This window comes from Pseudorasbora parva, chromosome 6, assembly GCF_024679245.1.
Source record: "Pseudorasbora parva isolate DD20220531a chromosome 6, ASM2467924v1, whole genome shotgun sequence".
Lineage (NCBI taxonomy): Eukaryota > Metazoa > Chordata > Actinopteri > Cypriniformes > Gobionidae > Pseudorasbora > Pseudorasbora parva.
The window spans coordinates 41,984,518-42,008,025 of NC_090177.1; the positions used below are offsets into that span (position 1 = coordinate 41,984,518).

General features: G+C 46.7%; 1 protein-coding gene across 1 annotated transcript in view; it reads left to right on the forward strand.

Moving 5' to 3' along the window:
* LOC137079031 (alpha-2,8-sialyltransferase 8E-like) overlaps positions 1-15,883 on the forward strand; it is a 68,152-nt gene extending 52,269 nt beyond the window's left edge. Inside the window, exons 7-8 of the mRNA XM_067446963.1 lie at positions 7,480-7,563; positions 15,318-15,883. Coding sequence (XP_067303064.1) covers positions 7,480-7,563; positions 15,318-15,780 — 547 coding nt within the window. The 3' untranslated portion in view covers positions 15,781-15,883. The remainder of the gene's footprint in view (positions 1-7,479; positions 7,564-15,317) is intronic.
* The last annotated feature ends 7,625 nt before the right edge of the window (positions 15,884-23,508 follow it).

Sequence of the window (23,508 nt, forward strand, 5' to 3'; positions counted from 1 at the left end):
TCCCCGCTCACGCTGAGGCTGAGCGCGGATGCACGTCACATTCCCTCGGATGGGGTCGGCGATCTAGCGACTGACGAGACTAATCACGAATGCTCGTAGGGATGGCTGGTGAGAAGGGAAATTAATTTCTCAGCCATCCTGACTGTGTATGCTGAGCCGATGGCTGTTATGAGCGCGCTGCATGCAGGCTGCGGCCGTCATGTGGGCGCATTAAAGGAGAGATCGCTCGTTTAAACGGAATGATCGATTTCTCCCCGGCCATAAAACCGTCGGCTCAGTTGAGCTTTTCCATTCCTTCCTGATCTCCTGACTGAGATCGTGAGGGTATGGAAGAACCCATATTCAGTGTATTCACGGACATCAGCGGGTGTTAAATGCTGATGTTTGGAGGATGGGTGTTCTAGCTCCAACCCTGCCATCTGAGCTTCTTTCAACTATGTTTCAAGAAGTTTAGATGGCGGGGCATACACGGCAGCGGGTCAGCCTGGTGCTACTTTTACGCCGTGTCGGTGTTGCAAGTATACTGGGAAGACCTGCTGAGGGATCTCAATCAGGGAAAATACCCTGACCCGCGTCGCAGCTGTGCGCCATATCAGCGATAGCAGGGCCTGAGGGCCAGTGTCACAGAAGCGCGGGTGGTGGTGTCCGAGGACCCGCACACCGCTGAGATCCGGGTCCCAGGCAGGCGGGAGGCGTCACGGTATACGGACCAGTGACGGGGCCTGAGTGCCAACATCGCCTCTCATGCTCCCCGCGGTTAAGGGCGGGGCGCAAAGAGGCGGACTCCCACATAAGAGGAATAGTATCACAACGCTGTTGGCGTGAATGAAATATCCCTCCCTTAGGTGGGTGAGTTAAGAATTACATCTCATTTACTGCTCTTCTTCATTTTCTCCCCAGGCGCTTCTTACATCCGGCCCTGAGGGGGGCCATGACGATGATACTCTAGACCCCGCCTGGCTGGGCTGTGAGAAGCGCACCATCAGGCGGTTGCGCTCCCAAACATGCATACTGTGAGTAAAACTAATGTGTGGATATCGTCAAGCAGGAGGCGAGCTGGTAAGTCCCCCTTGCGAGGGAAACATTTATTATTTATGTTGTGTGAGACTTCATGCTCCCCGCCAAGGGTTTGGGGATCACGGTATCGATGGAGGACACCATAGGGCCCTGTAGTTCCCCTGTCCGGTGGCTAGAACGATTTTTTAGATGCCGTTATGTGGTATGTCTAGAGCTAGCTTTGCTAGGAGAGAATAGCCGCCATTGTATGTACAGCTGTGCGAACAGTTTTTTTGCCTTCTCTCTGTGTGATGAAGCAGTATTGAGGCAACCGCTCATTCTTGTAGGAATGTGCTGTTGTTTTAGGCGAGTGTGCTCTCCTAGTCAAACAGGAAGCTCTTAGCCACCCCAGGGTAAAGCGGTCAACGTTGCCCCTCGTGGAATTTCATAGACGGGAGGGTGAGTTTAGGCTTACGCACGAACTACAGATTTATGTCTAGCCTCGCAGGGCTTAGACGGAGTATTATTGAGGTTTTTTCGCTTCCCCGAGCCGCGTATAATACTCTTATGTAGGCTGGCCCTCTCCGGGCCACTGCATCGGTTGGCCTAGGCTTTTGCGGGATGGGGGGCATTTCTTTCCAAAGAAGGAAAGTAATTATCGCCCGAGGCCCTCGGTTTGAATATTGCAGGGCATTTCCTTTCGCATCCCTAGTCAGCCTCCTCTTACATTAGAGTCGTCCGGCCAAGGCCCGCCCCCTTCTCTGCGTTTTGGGGTTTTTAGTAATGCAGGTTGGTGTGAAGCAGAATGAACAGCGACTTAGCCAGTGGTCGTGGGGCGGGGTTTGGCGTCCCACGCTTGTACGCAGGTGGGCTATTTTTGCGAAAACCCCGCTTTCCAGAGCTTGTTGTGGCTGCCACCTTCTGGCGGCCCCTGGCCCCATCCTGGAGGATGTTGGGCCGGTGGGTAGCATATTTGTGAATATTTTTTTTTTGCCCTCTGCTCTGTGTCTTCTGCTCCACCTTTTAGGGCTCGGGTTGAGCTGCACTCGCAACCTGCGTGCTTCGTAATGGTTCGGTCGGATGCTCCCCTGGAAGCCGAAGCATTGCCATGGCTGACGCCCTAGCGTGAACGGTAGGCCGATGCATGAAGGAAAAAAAGAGCGGCCGCCCTGACGCAGGTGACGTAAGTTGTACTCCCCTCGCTTTGAGGGTCTAGGTACTTTCTGCTGAGTACACTGCTTTTGGCAATGTGTTTAGGCTATGTCTGTAGGCACTGCCGGATGGGACTGCGTCATCGCATGGAGGACCCCGTGAGCCTCCGGGATGAAGCCAGCCCCGGGAGGGGCATGGGCTACCAGCTGGCTGTGAGCAGCCAGCTTGGGCAGTCCTGGCAGTGGACTCTGAGCAGGAGGCCTCAGCAGGCCTCCTTCCGGGTGAGTCGCGACATCGGGCCAATGTGCGCCTGGGAGAAATATCCCCGACGATGTCGGCTTCGGCAGTACCTCGTCGACAAGCAGGACCATCATGGCCTCCCTGGGGTGATTCCCCAGGTGGTAACTGGATGTCTAGGTCTTCGTCAGCCAAGCAGACAGCCACTGTCAGCCCGACTTGGAGCGGCCAGCATTCATCCGACCTGCCAGCGAGCATTCGTCGCTGGCATGGCTACAAGCCCAGTTAGTAGGCCTCCCTAGGCCTCCCTGAGGGCCTGCTGGGGTGCAGCAGGCCTTGCCGGGCTTCCCTTGAGGGGGTATTCCCGTGCTTCAGGTGTTAGACGGCAGGTAGTAGGCCTCACCAGGCCTCCCTGAGGGCCTGCTGTGGTAGCAGTAAGCCTCGTCTGGCTTCCCCCAAGGGGTCGTTCCTGGGCTTCAGTCACTGGATGATAGGTAGTAGGCCTCGCGGGGCCTCCCTGAGGGCCTGCTGGGATGCAGCAGGCCTCATCTGGCTTCCCCTGAGGGGGTACTCCAGGTAACTAGCGCTGGATAACAGTTCCTGGGCTCCAGTCACCAGATGGCAGGTAGCAGGCCTCACCAGGCCTCCCGGAGGGCCTGCTGGGTTGCAGCAGGCCTCATCTGGCTTCCCCTGAGGGGGTGGTCCAGGGCCTCGGCCACTGGGTGACAGGGATTAGGCCTCGCTAGGCCTCCCGGAGGGTGAGCCCCGGTTCCCGGTTCCTATGACAGTGAGCATGGTTGCTAGCCAGGGCGGCTAGCATGATCTGCTAACAGGTAGCAGGCCTCACCAGGCCTCCCTGAGGTCGTTCCCTGGTCTCAGTGCCGGCTACGAGTAGCCTGGCAAGTAGTAGGCCCTGCGGGGCCTCCCAGGGGGAATGAGTTCCTTGGACGGAGACACATAACTGGCTCAAGCTGACAGCTAGTGGTTCCTGCCATCAGGCTTCGGTCCTAGCCGGCAGCACCTGATGGCGGGCGCATACTCTAGCACGACGAGTTTACACTGCTGCTATGCGGTCCTTACAGGACAGGGACTTGCATAGGTTGCCTACAGCATGGTACCTACCAGGCAGGCTTAAGAGCTCCCCTCTTAGGAGGGTTGTCTGTGAGCTTACGGCCGCCTGGGCCTGGTCAGTTGGTCGTAGGCCCCTCGGGGCCTCCCTGTGAGATCAGCCTGTAGGCCTTCTCAGGCCTCCTGAGCACCCCTGTAATGTATGTGCTCGGTAGATCCTAGGATCGAGCAGCTGACTCCCCTCGCTAGCAAGGGTGGGAAAGCACTACGCTGAGCGCTGTTCTCCAGGATAGCCCGTCTCTGAGTTCCGGCCTGAGGCGGACACTGCCAGTTCGCAGTCCCTCAGCTTGATGCCTCTCCAGAGGCGAGTTTCCAGAGGCTCTGTTGTTAACAGACTGGGCTGGCAGACGGAAGCGTCCCGCATAGTGACGCCAGGTCGAGCCTCCCTGGTGGCATTCGGTGAAGTTCTTCCTGAATAGTGACTGGCTGGGGCGCCCTCGGGTCCCCTAGCCACATTCCCTTAAAGGAACCCCTTCTTTCGAACAGGTTGGTTCCAGGCCTTTGAGCGGCCGGGGTAGGGTACATGAAGGTGCCCCAAGGCCACAGCTCGGGCTATGACCGTAGGGAATGCTGTCACTGACAGCCTAATGTGACCAGAGGGGGAGTGGTTCAGGCATTTCAGTTGAATTTGCTTGTCCTGACAGTTGTCACTGCCAGTAGGCATGCACTCCCCTCGGCATGGCGGCGTGGGTATATCGTTCCCCATAGCGTCAGCTGACGCAGCTCGAGTTCCCTTTCGAAAGGGAACGTCCCCGGTTACGAATGTAACCTTAGTTCCCTGAGAACAGGGAACGAGACGCTGCGTCACTTTTGCCATGCCTCTGGGCCTGCCTGCGAACAGTCCCTTCAGACGAAGAAGCTGGTGTCATGTTTGCAAGGCGCCCTTATATACTTCCTGGTCGCACCTTGATGACATCATAGGCTGTCGCCGGTCAATAGGATTGCTGTGGTTTGATAGTAGCTCAGACACCGGTCACGCTGGAGGCGTTCCCCATAGCGTCAGCTGACGCAGCGTCTCGTTCCCTGTTCTCAGGGAACTAAGGTTACATTCGTAACCGGGGACGTTTTTTGTACAACTTGTTAATAATGCTACACAAAAGAACGAGTAGCCTGTATTGTCAACTTCTGAAAACAAATTTATGTAACTGGCAAGCTGTAATGAAACTTGCATATTCTTTCAAGAAAAACATGAACATTACAACTTTGTTTAAATAAAACAGCTTGTTACATTATTGTGCAAATAACTTAAGAAAAATATATATACCCAATCAATAAAAAAATAAAACTATCTCTTCTTTGTATAAAGTTTAAGGAAAGCAATTTTGAAAAACATACAAGTCACCTGGAAGAAAAAAATCCACTTTATGGAAGAGAGGGGGGATGAGACTGCGGTTTTGGGTGAGACACAGGTGTGGCACTTGGAGCAGGGGGGCCAAATTGAACCTCAGAAGGAGCAAGATAGCTAGGGTATGGGCTATAATTGAATGGTGTGGTAGGAGGAAATGCTGTTGGCCTAAGGCAGTGAAATAACTGCATAATCAAATCTCTGTTCTCCCTCGAACGCCTCTCATCAGCCTCCATCCTTCTCATTTCAAAATCGAGGCGACACCTCTCAAAATCCATCCGGTTCCTCTCAGCTTCCTTCTCCCATTCCAGTCGGTCCCTCTCGTACCGCATGAACTCCCCACCTGAAGCAGCTTCATGCTGGAAAATGCGGTCAAGGCCCTTTTCCACAGCTTCCATGACTTGTGTTTTCTTCCCTTTACGTTTACGTCCCCCTGTAAAAAAACAAACAAAAAAACAATAAGATTGGTAGACAGACATACACATATGATTCTTTGAGAAGAGTGATTTATGTGAGGAGTTACATTTATACACAGAAATATACACAGAAAAAATGTATTTAAATGAACCACTACCATTGCTTGGGGTTGGATCTGGCCCTGGAGATGGTTGTGAACATCTTGCGGGAATTGAACTGGGTCCTGCAACATTCTCTTGATTGTCAGGTAGAGATTCTGTTGTGCTAGATGTAGTATCTTGCTCGAGATAGTTGGAAGAAGTGCTAGGCGCTGTGAAGACGAAAATATCTTTGCAATTATTGATCGCTAAAGAAGAGTATGAGATAACCGAGACGTCTTTTTTATAGACCTTAAATAGACCACTGATCATTTGTTTATATTTAACTATACTTTAATGTTATTTCATCTTATCAACAGCATATATATATATTTGTGTGTGTGTGTGTGTGTGTGTGTGTGTGTGTGTGTGTGTGTGTGTGTGTGTGTGTGTGTAAATGATATGCTGTAAACAGTGAAGTTGAATATACCTTCATATACTGAAATTACATTTCAGAATGTATTACAGGGCCTTACAGAATGTTCTTTGCTAAAATGTACTACAAATGTTACACATTTATTAATGTACATATTACTACAAGCTAAAATATGTAGCACAATATATTTTACAATGTTTTGAACAACATTTTCAAAAATATATGTATACATTTTGAATGACAGACAGACAGACAGACAGGTAGACATGCTGTATGGGTAACTTGGACAATTAGTGAAATTATCAATACCAAAAGCATATACCGGTCGATAGAAATTAGGCAACATAAATAACGAAATAGTACGCCTACCTACGAGTTCAGACTGGCGCTCATCCTCCGAACTTCGATTATCCATATGATCCTCGCCCGGATCTGTTATTGGTCGGCAACCTAAAGGAGAGAGGAACGTCTACTCAGATAATGTTGCAGGAAGCCAATGGCTACCCAGAGAAATTAACTGATAACAAGTTATTCTTACCCAATACTGCATCCATTTCTTCAAAATATGGGGACTTCTTCGGATCACTGCCAGTCCGTCTGTTGTGCTTAATGCAGTCTCTGTACCTTTTTTTCAGGTAGTCGATTCTATCCTTCAGTTTTCCCCAATCTCCAAAATCGTCCTCAACTTTGGGACATTTACTTACAACTTCTTGATAAATCTGTTCCCAAATAGTGTGATTATGCACCATGGTCTCAAACTGCCTCTGAAAACGACGTTCTCCCCAAACCGAGATTAAACACAGCGTTTCCTCCCTGCTCCAGTTTCGCGTTTTTCTAGTTGGCGCCATGTTTGTGTTTGCTCACGTGATAACAGGAAGCAACGTCATACGCACATGACGACAAGGTCATTGTGGTGCGTAAAGGGAGTTACTCCTCCCACTTCTACTAGTTTTACTGAGATGTCTTATCCCGTGCGAATTGACCATTAATATTACAGACGTCCTGAGGTAAAACTACTTTACCCCCACGTCCCCAGGTTAAACTAATCCAGTCCGAATAGGGCTTAAGTCAGGGTAGGCAAGTTCAAGTTCAGTCCTAGAAGTTTGATGTCCTCCTTAGTTTAGCTCCAACCCTTTTACGCCACCATAGTATTAAAACTCATGGCTCCCGGCATGCATTGCAGCATTAAGTACTTCACCATTGTTGATATTCATAAGCTGATTCTGATTTGTGTGCGTCTAAACTTTTCCCCCCTTAGAATATTTTTAAAAATAAATTTAAAATTTGTGGCAAGCAAATATTGTGTGTGATGTTTAGTGATGAGTTGTCATTATTCTTCATGATACATTTTGTTTGCGGCTTATTTTATTTTACAGTGTTTTGTTTTAAACTGTAACAAACCACAAATTGACTTAAAAATGCAAAAATTCTGTTTCAAAGGACCATTTGTGTACCTTCAAAGGTACAGTTATTTGTTTTGTTCCCCAAGGAGCGCACACACACACACACACACACACACACACACACACACACACACACACACACACTTCTCTAAATTAGATAATTATTATAATAATCATTTTTATTTTGTTACATTTATATAGTGCTTTTCAAGGCACATTTATTTGGCTTTGTGTTATTCAGTTTGGCATTTTAACCTTTATCTTTTAAATCTGTGTATATTTTTTCAGGTTTAACTTGGCTCCCATTAATGGCAGTGATGTTGGAGTAAAGACTGATCTAGTGACCATCAATCCCAGTCAGCTCTTGGCAGAGTAAGACAATATTAACACAATTATTAAGTGATGAAAGTAATGTAAATGTTCATATATGTAGTTATACACCGATCAGGCATAACATTATCTTCCTATTATTGTGTTGGCACCCCTTTTGCTGCCAAAATCAGCCCTGACCCGTTGAGGCATGGACTCTACTAGAGCCTTGAAGGTGTGCTGTGGTATCTGGCACCAAGATGTTAGCAGCAGATCCTTTAAGTCCTGTAAGGTGCCTTCATGGATCGGACTTGTTTGTTCAGCACATCCCACAGATGCTCGATTAGATTGAGATCTGGGGAATTTGGAGGCCAAGTCAACACCTCTTTGTTGTGCTCCTCAAACCATTCCTGAACCATTTTGTCGTTTCCATGAAAGGGTCTGCAACAATGCTTAGGTAGGTGGTGTCAAAGTAACATCCACATGGATGGAGGACCCAAGGTTTTCCAGCCCAAAGCATCACATTGCCTCCGCCGGATCGCCTTCTTCCCATAGTACATCCTGTTGCCATGTGTTCCCCAGGTAAGCGAGGCACACACACCCGGCCATCCACGTGACATAAAAGAAAACGTGATTCATCAGACCAAGCCACCTTCTTTTATTGCTCCGTGGTCCAGTTCTGACTTTTGGTGGTGGTCACCGCAGCATGAGCACCTTGACTGGTCTGTGGCTATGCCGCCCCATACGCAACAAACTGCGATGCTCTGTGTATTCTGACACCTTTCTTTCAGAACCAGCATTAACTTCTTGAGCAATTTAACCTACTGTAGCTTGTCTGTTCTGTTCTGTTTTGTTTTCGCTCCCCACATGCATCAATGAGCCTTGGCCGCCCATGACCCTGTGGCCGGTTCTCCACTGTTCCTTCTTTGGAGCACTTTTGATAGAGACTGACCACTGCAGACCAGGAACAGCCCACAAGAGCTGCAGTTTTGGAGATGCTCTGACCCAGTCGTCTAACCGTCACAATTTGGCCCTTGCCAAACTCGCTCAAATCCTTACACTTCAGTTCAATTCAATTCAATTTAATTCGCATTTATTCATATAGCACTTTTCACAATACAAATTATTTCAAAGCAGAAAATGCATGTGTCTAGATTACAATTTAAAGTGGTTTGTTATCAGAGGAGATAGTGTCCAAGTTATGTATTTCAGAAATGTCATTATATACAAAGCACACAGTTAACTAACACTATATCATTAATCAATATAAAAATAAATTAAGGCACAGACAAAGGGCTATGTATAAAGGGAATAGGCCTGCATATTGTTAACAATGATTAGAGTATATAGAAAATTGAGCATGAGTGCAGTGCATGTTGATGCAGAGCTGCGTCATCTAAAGTCCTTGCAGGAGTTCCAGTTGTCTCTTCACATGTGATGGTCATCTGAAATAAGAGGCTGGATCCAGTCTGGAGCTGACACTCTCTAGATAAAACAGAAAATGAAAATAATTAGCGTAGCTGCTGTTTAAAGAATGAAGCAAAAACTATTATGTGCACTGATATAAGGGAAGTACAAGACTATGAGATGCATTATGTGAATGCTTGGCTAAAGAGATGCATCTTTAATCTTGATTTAAACTGGGAGTCTGAGCCCCGAAAATTATCAGGAAGGCTGTTCCAGAGTTTTGGTGCCAAAGATGAAAACGTTCTTCCTTCTTTAGTAGACTTCCTATATCCTAGGTACTACCAGAAGCCCAGAGTTTTGTGATCTTAAAGATCATAATGGATTATTGGGCGATAGAAGATCAGTTAAATACACAGGAGCTAAACCGTTTAGGGCCTTATAGGTTAGTAGCAATACTTTATAATTGATACAGAACTTAAAGCTACACTGTGTAACTGTTTTTGTTCATTCTTAGCTCAAAACACTTTCTTTCAAAAATATATGTGCTCATTAATGTATATTCACTTCTTTCAAGTAATAAAGTATTCTGGTAAGTTTATAATATGCCATTGAAAATACATACGGGTGAGGGGTTCGAATGCCGTTCGCCATGTTGCTCCTCCATCTTGAAAGTACATTAGCCAAAGAGGGACATACCCGTAAATTCTAGCTTCGCCTTTCGCGTTTTAACACTCGATGGCACCGTGTCTAATGTGAAGAGGGGGACTGCCATGTTAATCTTGGACTAAATCGGCCGCCGTAGGAGTTAAAACGAAATCCGATTTGAGAGGAACTGAAACTATTATTCCCTGGATGGTCATATACATTTACACCGCTAGCTGGGGGAAATTATCACACAGTGTAGCTTTAATAGGTAACCAGTATATAGATGATAAAATTGGTGTTATATGATCATATATTCTTGACCTAGTAAGAACTCTAGCAGCTGCATTTTAGGCTAACTGTATCTTGTTTATTGGGATTTAGGACAGCCAGCTAGTAATGCATTACAGTAATCTAATCTAGAGGTCTTGAATGCATGAACTAACTTTTCTGCATCAGAGACAGATAGCATGTTCTGTAGCGTAGCAATGTTTCTGAGGTTGGAAGATGGCTGTTTTTGCAACATTTTAAATATGATTTTTGAAAGTCAAGTTGCTGTCTAATATAACACCCAGGTCTTTAACTGTAGTGGATAAAGTAACCACATCATTCTAAGTGCAAATTGATTACTAAGATATTCTGTGTAAAGGTTGTTGGTCCAATAAATAATATCTCAGTCTTATCTGAATTTAAGAGGAGAGAATTACAGGTCATCCAATATGTTATATCTTTAACACACTTGGATAATTTAGATATTTAATTTGGGCATGCTCAAATATATATGACTATGCAATATATAACTAAGTATCTTTGGCATAACAGTGGAAACTAATTCCATGTTTTCTTATAATTTCACCATGTGGCAGCATATATATTAAAAATAGCAGGGGCTTACATAGATCCTTGCTGCACTCCATAATTTACCAACGTTATCTTTTCCTTGATTTTTCCTCATTTAAATGAACAAATTGGTGACGTTTTGTTATAAACCACGTTATAAACCACTTTAATGCCTGTCCCTAAATAACAGTATAATTATGTAGACGATATAAGAGTTTCAAATGCAGCACTAAAATTAAGTAAAACTAGTATTGAGATAGCCTTGGTCAGCAGCTAGAAGTAAGTAATTTGTCATTTTAACAAGCAGAGTTTCTGCACTATGATGGGGTCTGAATCCAGACTAAAATTGTTCATGGATATAGTTTTCTTGAAGTAAGAACTAGATAGTAGCACAGGCAAGTAACTGCCTGCTAAGCATTTCTGCTTGTTGCACCTCCGACGGTGCCATTGCGGGTAGCTGCAGGGTCATCAGCCGGGAGCCACCCTTCATTGATGTTTCGCTCCATTAATCCCGGAACATCTCACGGTGGTGGAGCAACGACAGGGACGTCTCCCTGCCGCCCCCTGCAGCTAGCCCTAGGAACCATGCTTTCCCCACGCCTGGTCCTTCCTTCTTAACCAAAGCCAAAAGCTTCCCTGGTCTCAGGTCTTTCAGAGCCTTTCTTAGTTTAGGGCCGGTAACTCCCATGTTTTTCAGGAAGCGCTGGGTAGATGCTCCCACGAAACCCCTGCAGCCGACTTCCACCGGATAGCTGACAGCTGACCACCCTCCATCTCTGCATTCGGCTATGAGGTCGCAGTAGCGATCTTTTTTCCTCTCAAACGCTGCCTCCATTCCTCCTTCCCACGGGACAGTGAGCTCTGCCAAAATTACTGCCCGGGCTGTGCCAGACCAGAGAATGATGTCCGGACGAAGGTTGGTTGTGGTGATCTCAGTTGGAAACCTGAGCTGCCGGTCGAGGTCCACTCTCAGATTCCACTCGCAACTGCCTGCCAAGACTGATCTCTGCGGCTGCGTGATGTTAGGGGCCCCACCTCCCTCTCTGACGAAGTGGATCATCCGTCTTGATGTCGGTGGTAGGCGCTCCCTGGCTATTTCCACCCTGCGTACCTCCAGGATCTCCGCCAGCTTCCGCAGGACTCGGTCATGGCGCCACCTATACCGACCCTGGGTCAATGCTGTTTTGCAGCTTGACAGGATGTGCTGGAGGCTCGGGTTTGGGGCATTGCAAAGTTGGCAGTTCTCCTCTGAGCCATACCACAGACAGAGGTTGCTGGGGCTTGGGAGGGTGTCATAGGTGGACCTTATGAGGAAACTCAGCCTGGCTTGGGGGATCTTCCACATGTCGGCCCAACCTACGGTCCTACTTATTACTCCTTCCCAAGTCGTCCAGCGTCCTTGCTGGCGTTGGCTTAGAGCTTTGATCTGATAGCTCTCCTCCTCTGTCCTGACCACCTCAGAAATCACTAGGTCTTTCCTCTCCTTCCTTGTGGCTTTGGACCACATCTTCGGAGTAGTCCCCCAACCCAGGCCAGTTCTCCCTGACTGTGTCCTGCCAACAATTTCTTGGTGTTTCAGCCTGCTGATCGCCTGGTCGACAGCTAATTCTGCCCTCCACTTGCGACCTGTTCGTACTGGGGCTTTGATGTTCTGCACAGATGGGTCAGATGAGTCCCTTAGCTCTAATACGAGCCTCGCCTTCTCCTGTCTGTAGCCCAACAGAATCGACCTCAGTGGCAGTTGGAGTGCATTCCTCCCAAATAGGCCAACGCTGGAGAGGCTCCGGGGTAAGCCTAGCCACTTCCTGATGTAATTGTTGGCTTTTGAGTCCATCTTCTGCACAGTGCAGGTAGTTATCTCGCACATCTTGAGAGGCCACATTAGCCGCCTATATAAGGTGAATTGGTAGCACCAGATCTTAAATTTGCCTGGAAGATGGCTCTTGTCGATCCGTGTCAGACCTTCAGTGAGTTGTAACATTACTGTATTAGCCATGTGCTTGTCTGACAACTCAGCTGTATAAAGTTTCCCAAGACTCCTGACGGGTTGTTCTGCTAGTATTGGGATCTTCTCACTGTTCACTGTGAAAGAGATGTGATCATTTCTGACTCCTTTGCGTATGGAGAGACTTCGGGACATAGCAGGTTTTATCCTCATCCTGGCCCAACTAAGGAGTTCTTCAAACCTCTTCATTACCCGGTTGGTACATGCTGCTGTTTGAAGGAGGATGGTTACGTCATCCATGTAACTCCGCAGGGCTGGCAGTCGTTGGCCCGACGGTCCTTTCACCCCTCGAACCATCTGTCTCCCACCGATGAGAATGATTTCAAAGGCTGCTGTGAAGAGGATGGGAGAGACTGAACAACCCATTGCAATGCCTTTCTCTAGGTGGTGCCATCCTGACGTTGCCTCCTGTGTTGCGTAACAAAACGTGAAGCTGCTGAAGTAATTGGAGATGAGGTTCCGAATGCTGGGTGGTATATGGAAGAATTCCAGGGCAAAAGTGATTAACTGATGGGGAATGGAACCATATGCATTCTCCAGATCCAACCAAACCACGTGCAGATCTTGTTTTTCCCGCTTGGCGGTCTGAATCTGCTCCCAGATCATAGTTGAATGTTCTACACAACCGGGGAACCCTGGGACGCCTGCCTTTTGGCAACTGGTATCAATGTAGCAGTTGCTCAGGAGGTAATTAGTTAAGCGCTTCGCCACCACAGAAAAAAATATTTTCCCCTCCACGTTTAGCAGTGCAATGCCTCTAAACTGGTTGATGTTGCGGGAATTTTGTTCTTTTGGAATGAAGGTTGTCACTGCACGGCTCCATTCTGAGGGGATGTTCTGGGCCTTCCATGCTACTCTCATCAGCTTCCAGAGTAGCTTCAGCACCATGGGGCAGCTCTTATAAACCCTGTAGGGCACGCCATTGAGACCTGGTGCAGAGGCAGACCTTGCCCTGTCTACCACTTGCTTGATTTCAGCCCATTTGGGTGGTGTCATATCAAATTCAATGACTGGCTCAGAAGGACAAGGCACGTGTCCTGGTGACCCAAGCGGGTTGTTCTTTCCTTGGTCGGTTAGCTGGTTCTTGATGTAATCCTCAAGCTCCTGTGCGGTAGCTTCCAGCTTCCCGCTTTTTTTCTCTTCCAACAGGCTTCGGGCATATTTAAAAGGGTCCCGAAAGAAACTCGCTCGCTCCTTCTCTTTCTTGCCTCTTCGCTTCCGGATCCGCTCTGCCCTTCTCAGGGTTGCAAGCCTGCTTCTGATCTGGTCCCAGAGCACTTTCAGACCCTCCTTTTCGTTCTCATCTGCTTTCCGCCAGGACTTCCTAAGCAGCCTCCTTTCTTTCACAAGCTTGTGAATCTCTCGCTCACGCCTTCCCACCTCCCTAGGGATGTTCTTCCTCTGTGTTACCTCCCCAAACCTCTCTTTGCCCTCCCCATAAACAATACTGCCAAAGAGGTTAAGCTTGGTGACTGTGCTGCCTCGTAGCGAATTCTCAAGTATGATGTGCAGATCTTTGTCAAAGCTTTCCCAGGCAGCTTTTTCTCTGGATTTTGGCCATTTGACTTTGGTTGGTCTCTCCCCTGCCTGTCTTGTGGGGTTGCTACTGGGTGTCTCTGCATGACGCTCCCGCTCTGGGCTGTGCGCCTGTTGTTGACTTTGGGCCTGCAGCTGGTGCGGCTGCTCCACCTCCCTGTGACCATCCGCAAAGGTGAAATCAGTAACGCTGTGGTGCTCAACCCGGCTCTGACTTCTCCTTGTCTGACCTGCTTGCGCAGTGCAAGTTTGCCTTTGGTCCTTCCCTCCGCATTTAGCCTTCCCCTGATGTATCCGCAGGCCCCTGTAAGTTGTCACATTCGACCACCCGCAGCTGCAGCTCCTTAGGATCCTTTGCTCATTAGTTGTTTCCATGCCGGTCAGTACCATGTTATCCGTCCTATTTGGTCCATCTTCCATCCCGCCTCTCGGTGGACCTTCGGGCTGTCTTTCTTTGTTTGTGCTCGTAGTTAGTTAGGGTGTCCCCGGTATGAGGACCTGTGGAGAGGGTAACTAGCCCGTCCACCCCTGGTGCAGTCTTTCCTGCCGTCAGTCGGTCTTTCCCGGCTGCCCTCCAGTCTTTCCTGGACGCCAACTGCCCTATTCGCAGTAGTCACTGGTGTTCCAGACATTGTAGATAGTAGCACAGGCAAGTAACTGCCTGCTAAGCATTTCTGCTTGTTGCACCTCCGACGGTGCCATTGCGGGTAGCTGCAGGGTCATCAGCCGGGAGCCACCCTTCATTGATGTTTCGCTCCATTAATCCCGGAACATCTCACGGTGGTGGAGCAACGACAGGGACGTCTCCCTGCCGCCCCCTGCAGCTAGCCCTAGGAACCATGCTTTCCCCACGCCTGGTCCTTCCTTCTTAACCAAATTAGGCAGACAGTTGTTCACCCCCGTGTTCAGCACAACAGCAGCGATACTCTGGTCACCATTCAGGATCGCCGGTACCTGTTTAGCGGTATCGAAAACACAAACACCAGGCAAAAAGTGACAACATCTTACTTTTATCTGAGGTAGTGTGCACATGCCAGACAATGGAGTCGCCGATGATCACAGCATTGTGTTCCCTTTTCGAGAAGAGGGGAGAAGCAGGAGACCTGAAAAGAGAAACACACGGATTAGAATAAATCGGAGTGATGACATTACTTACTGCGGATTTATGAGCATCAGCCCGCAATGTCTCCAGCGCTGGTCGTCATTTCCCCCACTTCTAACATCAACTCTGAGGAGAAAATGTTCACTTGCCTCCTAATATATATCACATACTAACTGGTCCCGTGATAATGAGGGCTATTCACTTCATAATGTTAAGCCTGATTGGTGTATATAGAGAGAATTTGTTAATAAATGGTTTCCTTTTTTAATGCATATTTCTCTGCAGCTACAAGACTATGACTACGAGTCCAGGTCCGCTGGTACAGCGTGTGAGTGTGTATGGAAATGCGTCTCTGATAATTCCAGCTTTTGCGTTCACGTCCTGCACTGCAGTGTCAATCGAAACCCTCCAAGTACTCCAGCCAATCAGACCTCAGCAGCCAGTGGTGTTTTTTAGTCCCTACTACCTCAAGTCATTGGATCGTTTCTGGAAGGGACGTGGCCTTAAAGAAAAACGCATGTCTACAGGTTTCATGTTAGTTAATATGGCACTAGAGCTGTGTGATGATGTGCATATATATGGATTCTGGCCATTTGACATCAATCTACAGCAGCAGACACTTCCGCATCATTATTATGACAACATACCACCCAAAGGGTCCATACACGCCATGCCAGAGGAATTCTTTCACTTGTTACAGCTTCACAGCCAGGGGGCGCTAACACTGCACCTTCAGCCCTGTTCATAACATATAAACCAGGGTTCCTCAAACTCGGTCCTGGACTGTCCAGCAGAGTTTAGCTCCAACCATGATCGAACACACCTAAGCAACCTAATCAAGGTAAAAAAAAAAAAAAAAATCACAGGAAGGTGTGTTTGAAGAGCTAAAATCTGCAGGACAGTGGCCCTCCAGGACCGAGTTTGAGGAACCCTGATATAAACATTGGGTGCCCATCATTTTCTTTTTACTTTTTTTTTTACTTTTCTGTTGTGTAATTTTCTATTGTGCATTTGTTTTTGTTTTTACCTCCATTTTTTCACTTATTGTTTAAGAAACCAATGCTGCCATTTTGGGCTGGTCAGGTGGCCAATGAGTAATCATTGCCCTAGGGGTGACCTCGAATAGTCAAAGATTCGATGCATCGACATACGGAGCTGGATTCAACCTCCGATCTCACGGTCGAATCTTCGCGGGTGTTATGAAACGAGGATCATACCATTTTGGCAATATGGGGGTGCTCAATATTTTAAAGACGTGGCACTGCACTAAGCTTTGTAATCGGCTTAAGAACGTGCATGTAAACACACTCAAAGTGTTCTTTTCCTCTCTAGGCAGGTATATTTTTTAGGTTTATTTATCAAAATGTTCTTTTATATATTTGTGTGATGTTCTGTATTTTGATCACTGGTTTAAAATGTTATGAGAAAACAGTTTACAAATGTTTATCAGCCACATTACCTTTTATTTAAACCTAAACAAGAAAGCCATTATCAGTTTGTCTGTCAGTTGGCAGGCAGTTTTGGTCGCTTTATTAAAAGTTGTTGCTGTGTGCAGTGTGTAAAAATAGTTGATAGAAAATAAAAATAGTTTTACCCTCCTGCTGACTAGTGTTGTGCCCATACCAATTCACACACACATATATGATTCGACTATCAGTCGACCATAGAAAGATTAGACAATTCTGATTCGAATGTGTAAATCCTTGGTCAGGGACACCCCTAGATTGCCCTGAACAGCTGGCCAAAGTCCTCGAAAGTGCCGCTGAAGAGGCCAGCCTGGGAGATGAGGTATCGAGAAAGCAAACTTTGTTGGTGTTCTTCTTTATCTTGGCCAAGTCCAACCAGAGATGTCATTCTGGACCAGCAAGGAGGAAGGACATTGTCTGGCAGAGGCCCCGTGCCACCTGGGGAATGTCCATGTGCGGATGAAAGACTACAATCCCCAGAATGCTTTGCTGCTCTGTGAGGCCATTCCCAAAGCCACCGCTACTGGATAACAGTGACTGAGTTAGAGAACAGACACTACAATTAAATACTGAACGTGTCTGTTCAATATAAAGATCGAGTCGCCGCGTGAGTCTCACAGCTCTAACGCTGCAGGAGTAAGATTACATTTAACATCATATATGAGCTGATGAGCTCTTGTGATGAAAGCTGAGGTAATGGCGACCACATTCACGGCATACATTCACAACGCGTGTTAAGTCTGGCGTTTTTTTAGTTCTTGCCTTTGGAAGCTTAACTATCCTATAAATTAATTTGAGAAGTAAAAACACTTACATTGCTTAGTGCCAAGCACAGGTTGTCCGGGAACCCCACGCCGCTTACCATTACGGGCTGAAGTTACATCTGTGTTGTAAATAATGGTGTCAATATTGCCATACCTAATTTGAGCCTGGATTAGACCCAGATAGCGGGGATGAAAATTAAGCAGAACCTCTGCACGCAGAGCATTTCAGAGAAGAGGAGGCGTTTAAATAAGGTATCCGGAGAACAGCAAAGGGTGAAGTTTATTCCGGCGAATGCTGTAGGTGAGACGGAGTGATTGGTGTGTTGGAGGGATGTATTGATGCGGATATTACAGGCTGGGCGAAGTGAAAACAGAGTACTGGGCTGAAGAAAACACGGAGTTAAGTGTTTGAAGCATTCCTTTTGAAGTAATTGTGTTGATATGTATTATTATTATTACCTTGAAGAGATTGATTACACTGAGAAGTCACAGGAAACGTATGTCAGGGTCTAGAAAGAGACTGAAAGATCCAAATGCGATAACTCATTTATTGACAGAACTTCACGAGGTACATAAAGTCCGAAGACCACTGAAACTCAGAACGGGTAGCCAGGATACAGGACAGTCAGGCAGGTCCAGGAAACGGAGAAGGCGGTGAGCTGGTCAGGGGCTCGTGACGCAGGGGAAGCAGTGGGCAGATGTACCGCTGGAATCCTGGAATCCGGAACAGAGGCGATCTCCCGGGAGAAGAACAGCACACACCAGGGACCACAGAAGCCTGCAACGATCTGACAATGTGTGCAGTCAGTGCCACGTATATAAAGGCAGCGGTGATGAGTGCAGCAGGTGATAGTGCTCAGGCAATAATCAGAAACCACGCCCCCAACACCACCACACAACACAAAGTGAGTGAGACGACGGATTGATGAACTGTGACACCGTATTGAGAAGAGGAAGGAGTGTGCTGAAAGGTCGTTGTCTTGACGTTTCCATATGATCATCCTCTGCACCGACCCTTTCCACTATCCAGGACCTATTTCCCGGCCCAACGTGAGGATCCTGACCCTAATTCACCGTGAGTGTGTGAAGTGCAGTGGGTGAGTCTTTTTGACTTGTGTACACCTGAAGAATTGTAGTGTTGTGCTGTGCCAATGTTGTCAGTGGTCCCTCCCCAGGCCAAAGAGAAAGCCCTGCATTAGAGGAAGTGAATTGGTGACGGTGGGCGATTGTTGCATATATATACACACCCGACTGTGACTCATTAACCCCTTTCCCCCACCTGGTGGTGGCGTGGCAACTGTATAAAGTAAGAGCTTGCTGTGAATATTGTGTGGAGTATCGAAGGAAGGGAAGTTTGAATTGGCGGCTGCGTAGAAGGAGCTTATGTGCTGTCTCCGTGTATGATTATATGTCTAAGTGCTTTCAGGTGCCCGCCCCTGTCTAAATCTCTTGTCCCGCTGTTGGAAGAGAGGAGAGGGAAGCGATTGGCCTACTCGAGCAGCACATCACATGGTGTGGCACCTTACCTCGATCTACCCACCTGTGATACCATCTGTGGTCGCGCTAGTCCCAGCGTGCAGCAGCCTCGACCTGTACCTCCATCTGCCCTGCTTGTCAGAAGCAAAGAGTCCGCAGGACTGAGCAGGGCTCTGTGTCGTCGTGGGACTGTTCTACTACGTGTGGGAAGTCAACATCAACGTGTTTCTTAGAAGTCTGTCCTAGTGAGGAAGGCTAGAAGTCCGCTGTGTGTAAATACGCCCTCTCCAGCCACCCGAGCCTTGAAGCGCCAAAGCCTGACGTCCGCCTATCTACGGAGCTGTGAGTTACATCTATCCCAGTGTACCTTCCTGTATACTCACCTGTACGCCTAAAGATAAGAGCCCAGTGTACCGCCCTGTATACTCACCTTTACGCCCAAAGTTTAGAGCCCAGTGTACCGCCCTGTATACTCACCTGTACGCCCAAAGCTAAGAGCCCCGTGTACCTTTCTGTGTACTCACCTGTACGCCCAAAGCTAAGAGCCCCGTGTACCTTTCTGTGTACTCACCTGTACGCCCAAAGCTAAGAGACCAGTGTACCGCCCTGTATACTCCCTTGTACCCACAAAGCCAAGAGCCCAGTGTACCGCCCTGTATACTCACCTGTACACCCAAAGCTAAGAGCCCAGTGTACTGCCCTGTATACTTCCTTGTACACTCCAAGCCAAGAGCCCGGTGTACCTTCCTGTGTACTCACCCGTACGCCCAAGCCAAGAGCCCCATGCACGTCCCTGTATACTTGCCTGTACTTAGCTGTATACCTTCTAGACGCCTCCAGCTCCAAGCCTAGGCCCACACCCGTATACCTTCTAGACATTTGTGCTGCAAGCCCAGTGTACTACCTTACACGCCTAAGACCGCCAGTAAGGTACTTACCTATTTACTCACCAGTATACTTATCCACTTTTGCTCTTACATCCAAGGAGGGAGGTCGGAGTGTTTGCCGGAAGTCCATCTGAAAGGAACCAGGGGCAAAAGCTGTGAATACTCACTTGCACTTCACGTGCGGATGAAGAGAGGGAGTTTGAATAATCCGATCTAATATGATTTCCGACCTGTAAGGTTGCCAGAATAATAATCTTACATGGTGTGTTAATAGGCCAGAGGAGAACTGGCACCCCAACTGAGTCTGGTTTCTCCCAAGGTTTATTTTTCTCCATCACGCCCTGATGGAGTTTTGGTTCCTTGCCACTGTCGCCTTTGGCTTGGCTTGCTCAGTTGGGGACACTAAAAATATGAATAAAGTTATTCAACTTATTATACAAATAAAATATATGAATTAGGTCTTATTTAATTCTATAAACTATAATACTGATCTGCCAACATTGTCGCTATATGATAAATTAAAATAAGCTGATAACATCACTGTTTTCTCCAGTACGACTGTACAGCCAAATCTAATTTTGTCGCAATATTATCCTGTTTGACACTGTGAAGCTGCTTTGACACAATCGTGATTGTAAAAGCGCTATATAAATAAAGTTGATTGATTGATTGATTGAGTTGGGAAGACCTACCTACACATCCCCGTGAGAGAGTCAGAAACGACTCGGATTTGAAGTTCTCCAATCCCAAAAAGCTAGGCCCTTTTTTAAAAGTATCCCTTTCCCACCTTTCCATACCCTTTTAAATGAATAAATATTGTTTTAACTTGCTTGTTCCTGTCTGTTTGGTCATTGGCGTGTTTTTGGGACCTCCTCGGGGTGGAAACTGAGGGAGAAGTGAGACTCACGATAGTGGTGGTCCACTCCAACCAGTGACATAAGCATTTTTGTATTTCAAGTATATTTTTAGTGTCACTGTCACTGCTGTCAGTTATCTTTTCATACTCTGGTTAAAGTTTTACTGTATCCGAATACACGACTGAGTAGTCGCTTGTTTGTAAAGGTATTGTTTTATTTTTAGCATGAACATCTTGGTTATATAATATATTTTATATAAATAAACGATGTTTGCAGTTGTGATTTACATACAAGTTTGTTGGAGAAGTATGAAACAATTTACTTAAAGGACAACTCCGGGGAATTTTTGTTTATATTGATCGTCATACCTTTTGTGAGTACAGTCTATTGAAAAACAACTACAACCGGATTGATACTTGGAACACGGAGCTTTTACAGTTAATGCCCAGAGTACAGAATCGAAAACCGTTTCTTTTGGACACGTTCGATACTGAGAACCGACAAGCCGATGAGCAGAGCCTCTTTATACATACGACGCTCTTCCCAACTGGACTATTTACCTTTTTTCCGGCTACAACGCCGTTCCCACGGGACTTCAGCGTGATACTACAGCTAGCCGTCTAAAACAGGTTAATTTAAACAATGGCTAAGTAGCTAAACGCATATCTTTGTCATGTAAGGGCCCTGTTCTTGTTGGACAGACATTTTAATTGCATTTTGTGTCTGTTAAGAGGCACAAAGACACCCTTTACGTTATGCCCCAAAGCTGCCGTTTTAGCTGAGTGGGGGCTCTGGGCATTAACTGTAATAACTCTGTGTTGCAAGCACCAATCCGGTTCATTTTTTTTTTCTCTATAGACTGTACTCACAAAGATATGACGATCGAGATAAACTTAAAAATTTGTTGGAGTTGTCTTTTAACTGCCTAGCGTAGCCCGTGTTGGTCTTGATGCAACCAAAATACACACAGAAACTACAGATTTAAAAGACATGTACTTACAGGTTTAGGCCCTATGAGTTGAGTTGAGCAAATCCAGTATTGAACTTGTGAAGATTCTTGAAGCTGTCTTCCGTGAAATGTGCAGCACAGATGGCTAAATCTGCATTGTAATCAGCAGGAACTGAATTAAACACAAATTGTAAAAAGTGCTCAAGAAGTCCAGCGTCCCGAGGAGGGCCGAACGCAGAAAGTCATGCACTCAGGGTAAAAATAACTTAGTTTCGATGGCATGTCTGCAACATGCTATCCTACTGCAACAGCTCTCTCTTCCGTAATGACTACGACGTGACAATATCGCCTCATTTAATTACCGTATTTGCATTATTGTAAGGGTATGTTTAGGGACAGGATAGGTGTAGGCATTAATAAAACACATCTTTTAAGTAGCAAATGTATTTATTGTTATTTTATCGTGAGATTGTGCCTCACTTCCAACCATTGCTTTACCCCTTCTATCCATAACTCTTCTTTTCCGTTTTTATTGTATTTCTGTGGGAGAATTACAGTGCCACACACTGGCCTGGCATACCTACTACATCGTTTTGAGTCGTTTTGATAGCTCTCTTGTGGAGCTATGAAACCTACCTGGATAGGCCATAGCTCTCAAGTGGAGCTATGAAACCTACCTGGATAGGCCATAGCTCTCGTGTGGAGCTATAAAACCTACCTGGATAGGCCATAGCTCTCGTGTGGAGTTATGAAACCTACCTCGTTTCAAGGTATTTCTTGAAACGATGAAAAAAAAAGATTGTATACGAAAAGCTCTGGCTTCGTGTGGATGGGGCCTCAGTATTATCAAACCATTCAGAAGACATTACAGTTTATTTGGAACAGTATTGTGTTACTATATTGGATATCTTTTGTGCATTTGTTATTTGAATTAGCACTAAATAAAAAATGGAAAAAGCACAGGCCGCCGAGTGAGGAGATGGATAAAGCTCCTCATTGCTCAGTGGAAGCTACTTGTTCTGTGGAAAAATAAACATTTATTAAATATCTATTTAAAATTAAACATCTTGAGAATGGAAATAGTTCACTCAATATGCACACTTTTAGAATAAAAGCTAAAATGGTCCTTGTATGGCGCTGTTTGGTGATCAGAATTTTTTGTTGTTGCATCTTTTCTCTGTATCCACAGGCTCTTGATGCCTCTGTCACCACTATATGGCAGAATAGATTTTTAGATTTTGATTAGATTAAAGTCACATTATGTTTAAGTGTCAAAATAACATTTATTTTAAGGGTGATATTTGTGTACTATCTACCCAGTTAACCTTTGGAATTGACTGTGTTTGCACTTGTCTTGACTGTGAATGAATTAGATCACTGAGTTGTCCATTTTCAACCCATGTACTCATTTCCCATTAGCGAACCAACTAGGTCCCACATGGGTAGCCCAGCTGGGTTTGCCCATGTGGGACCTACTTATTTCACCCAAGTGGGCCCCAGATAAGTTGCCCATTTTACGCCCATGCCCACTCTGTACCCCTGTAGCCCATGTTTAATCCATGTGGGCTCCACATATACGTGTTGGCTGGGTTCCCACCAGACCTTTTCATGACCAGGTGGTGGACTTGCAAGTGCGACCCCTGGAGTAGGAAGACCCAGCCCTTTGTCTGCTTTGGGTTTAGCAGAAGAGAAAGGCTGCCTCCACACAGAGATATATACCAATCCCAAGGCGAGCTCCACTCTGAGTGTTGCCTCCTCTTGGGAATTGGCGCGGTGTGCCTCTCTGTCCCTAGTGTTGGGTACAAACAGGAAACGTGGAGAAAGGCTTGCTGAGTGTTTCACTTGTAGCACCACTCCTCTCTAAAGCACATTCTTTGCTCTCTAGGTGAGTTTCCCACCTGGGAAACCCTGGATTGAGTTTTCTCCAAGCATCCTTCGGCAGTCTAGTGTGGTGGAGGCATGTGACCCCAGGCCTGAGGTGCATGATTGGTCCGTCAACCCCTGTGATAGGCTAGATGCCTTATATGTTGTGATTCCCTCTTGGTAATCCCATATGTGTATTGTTTCATTGGCCGCC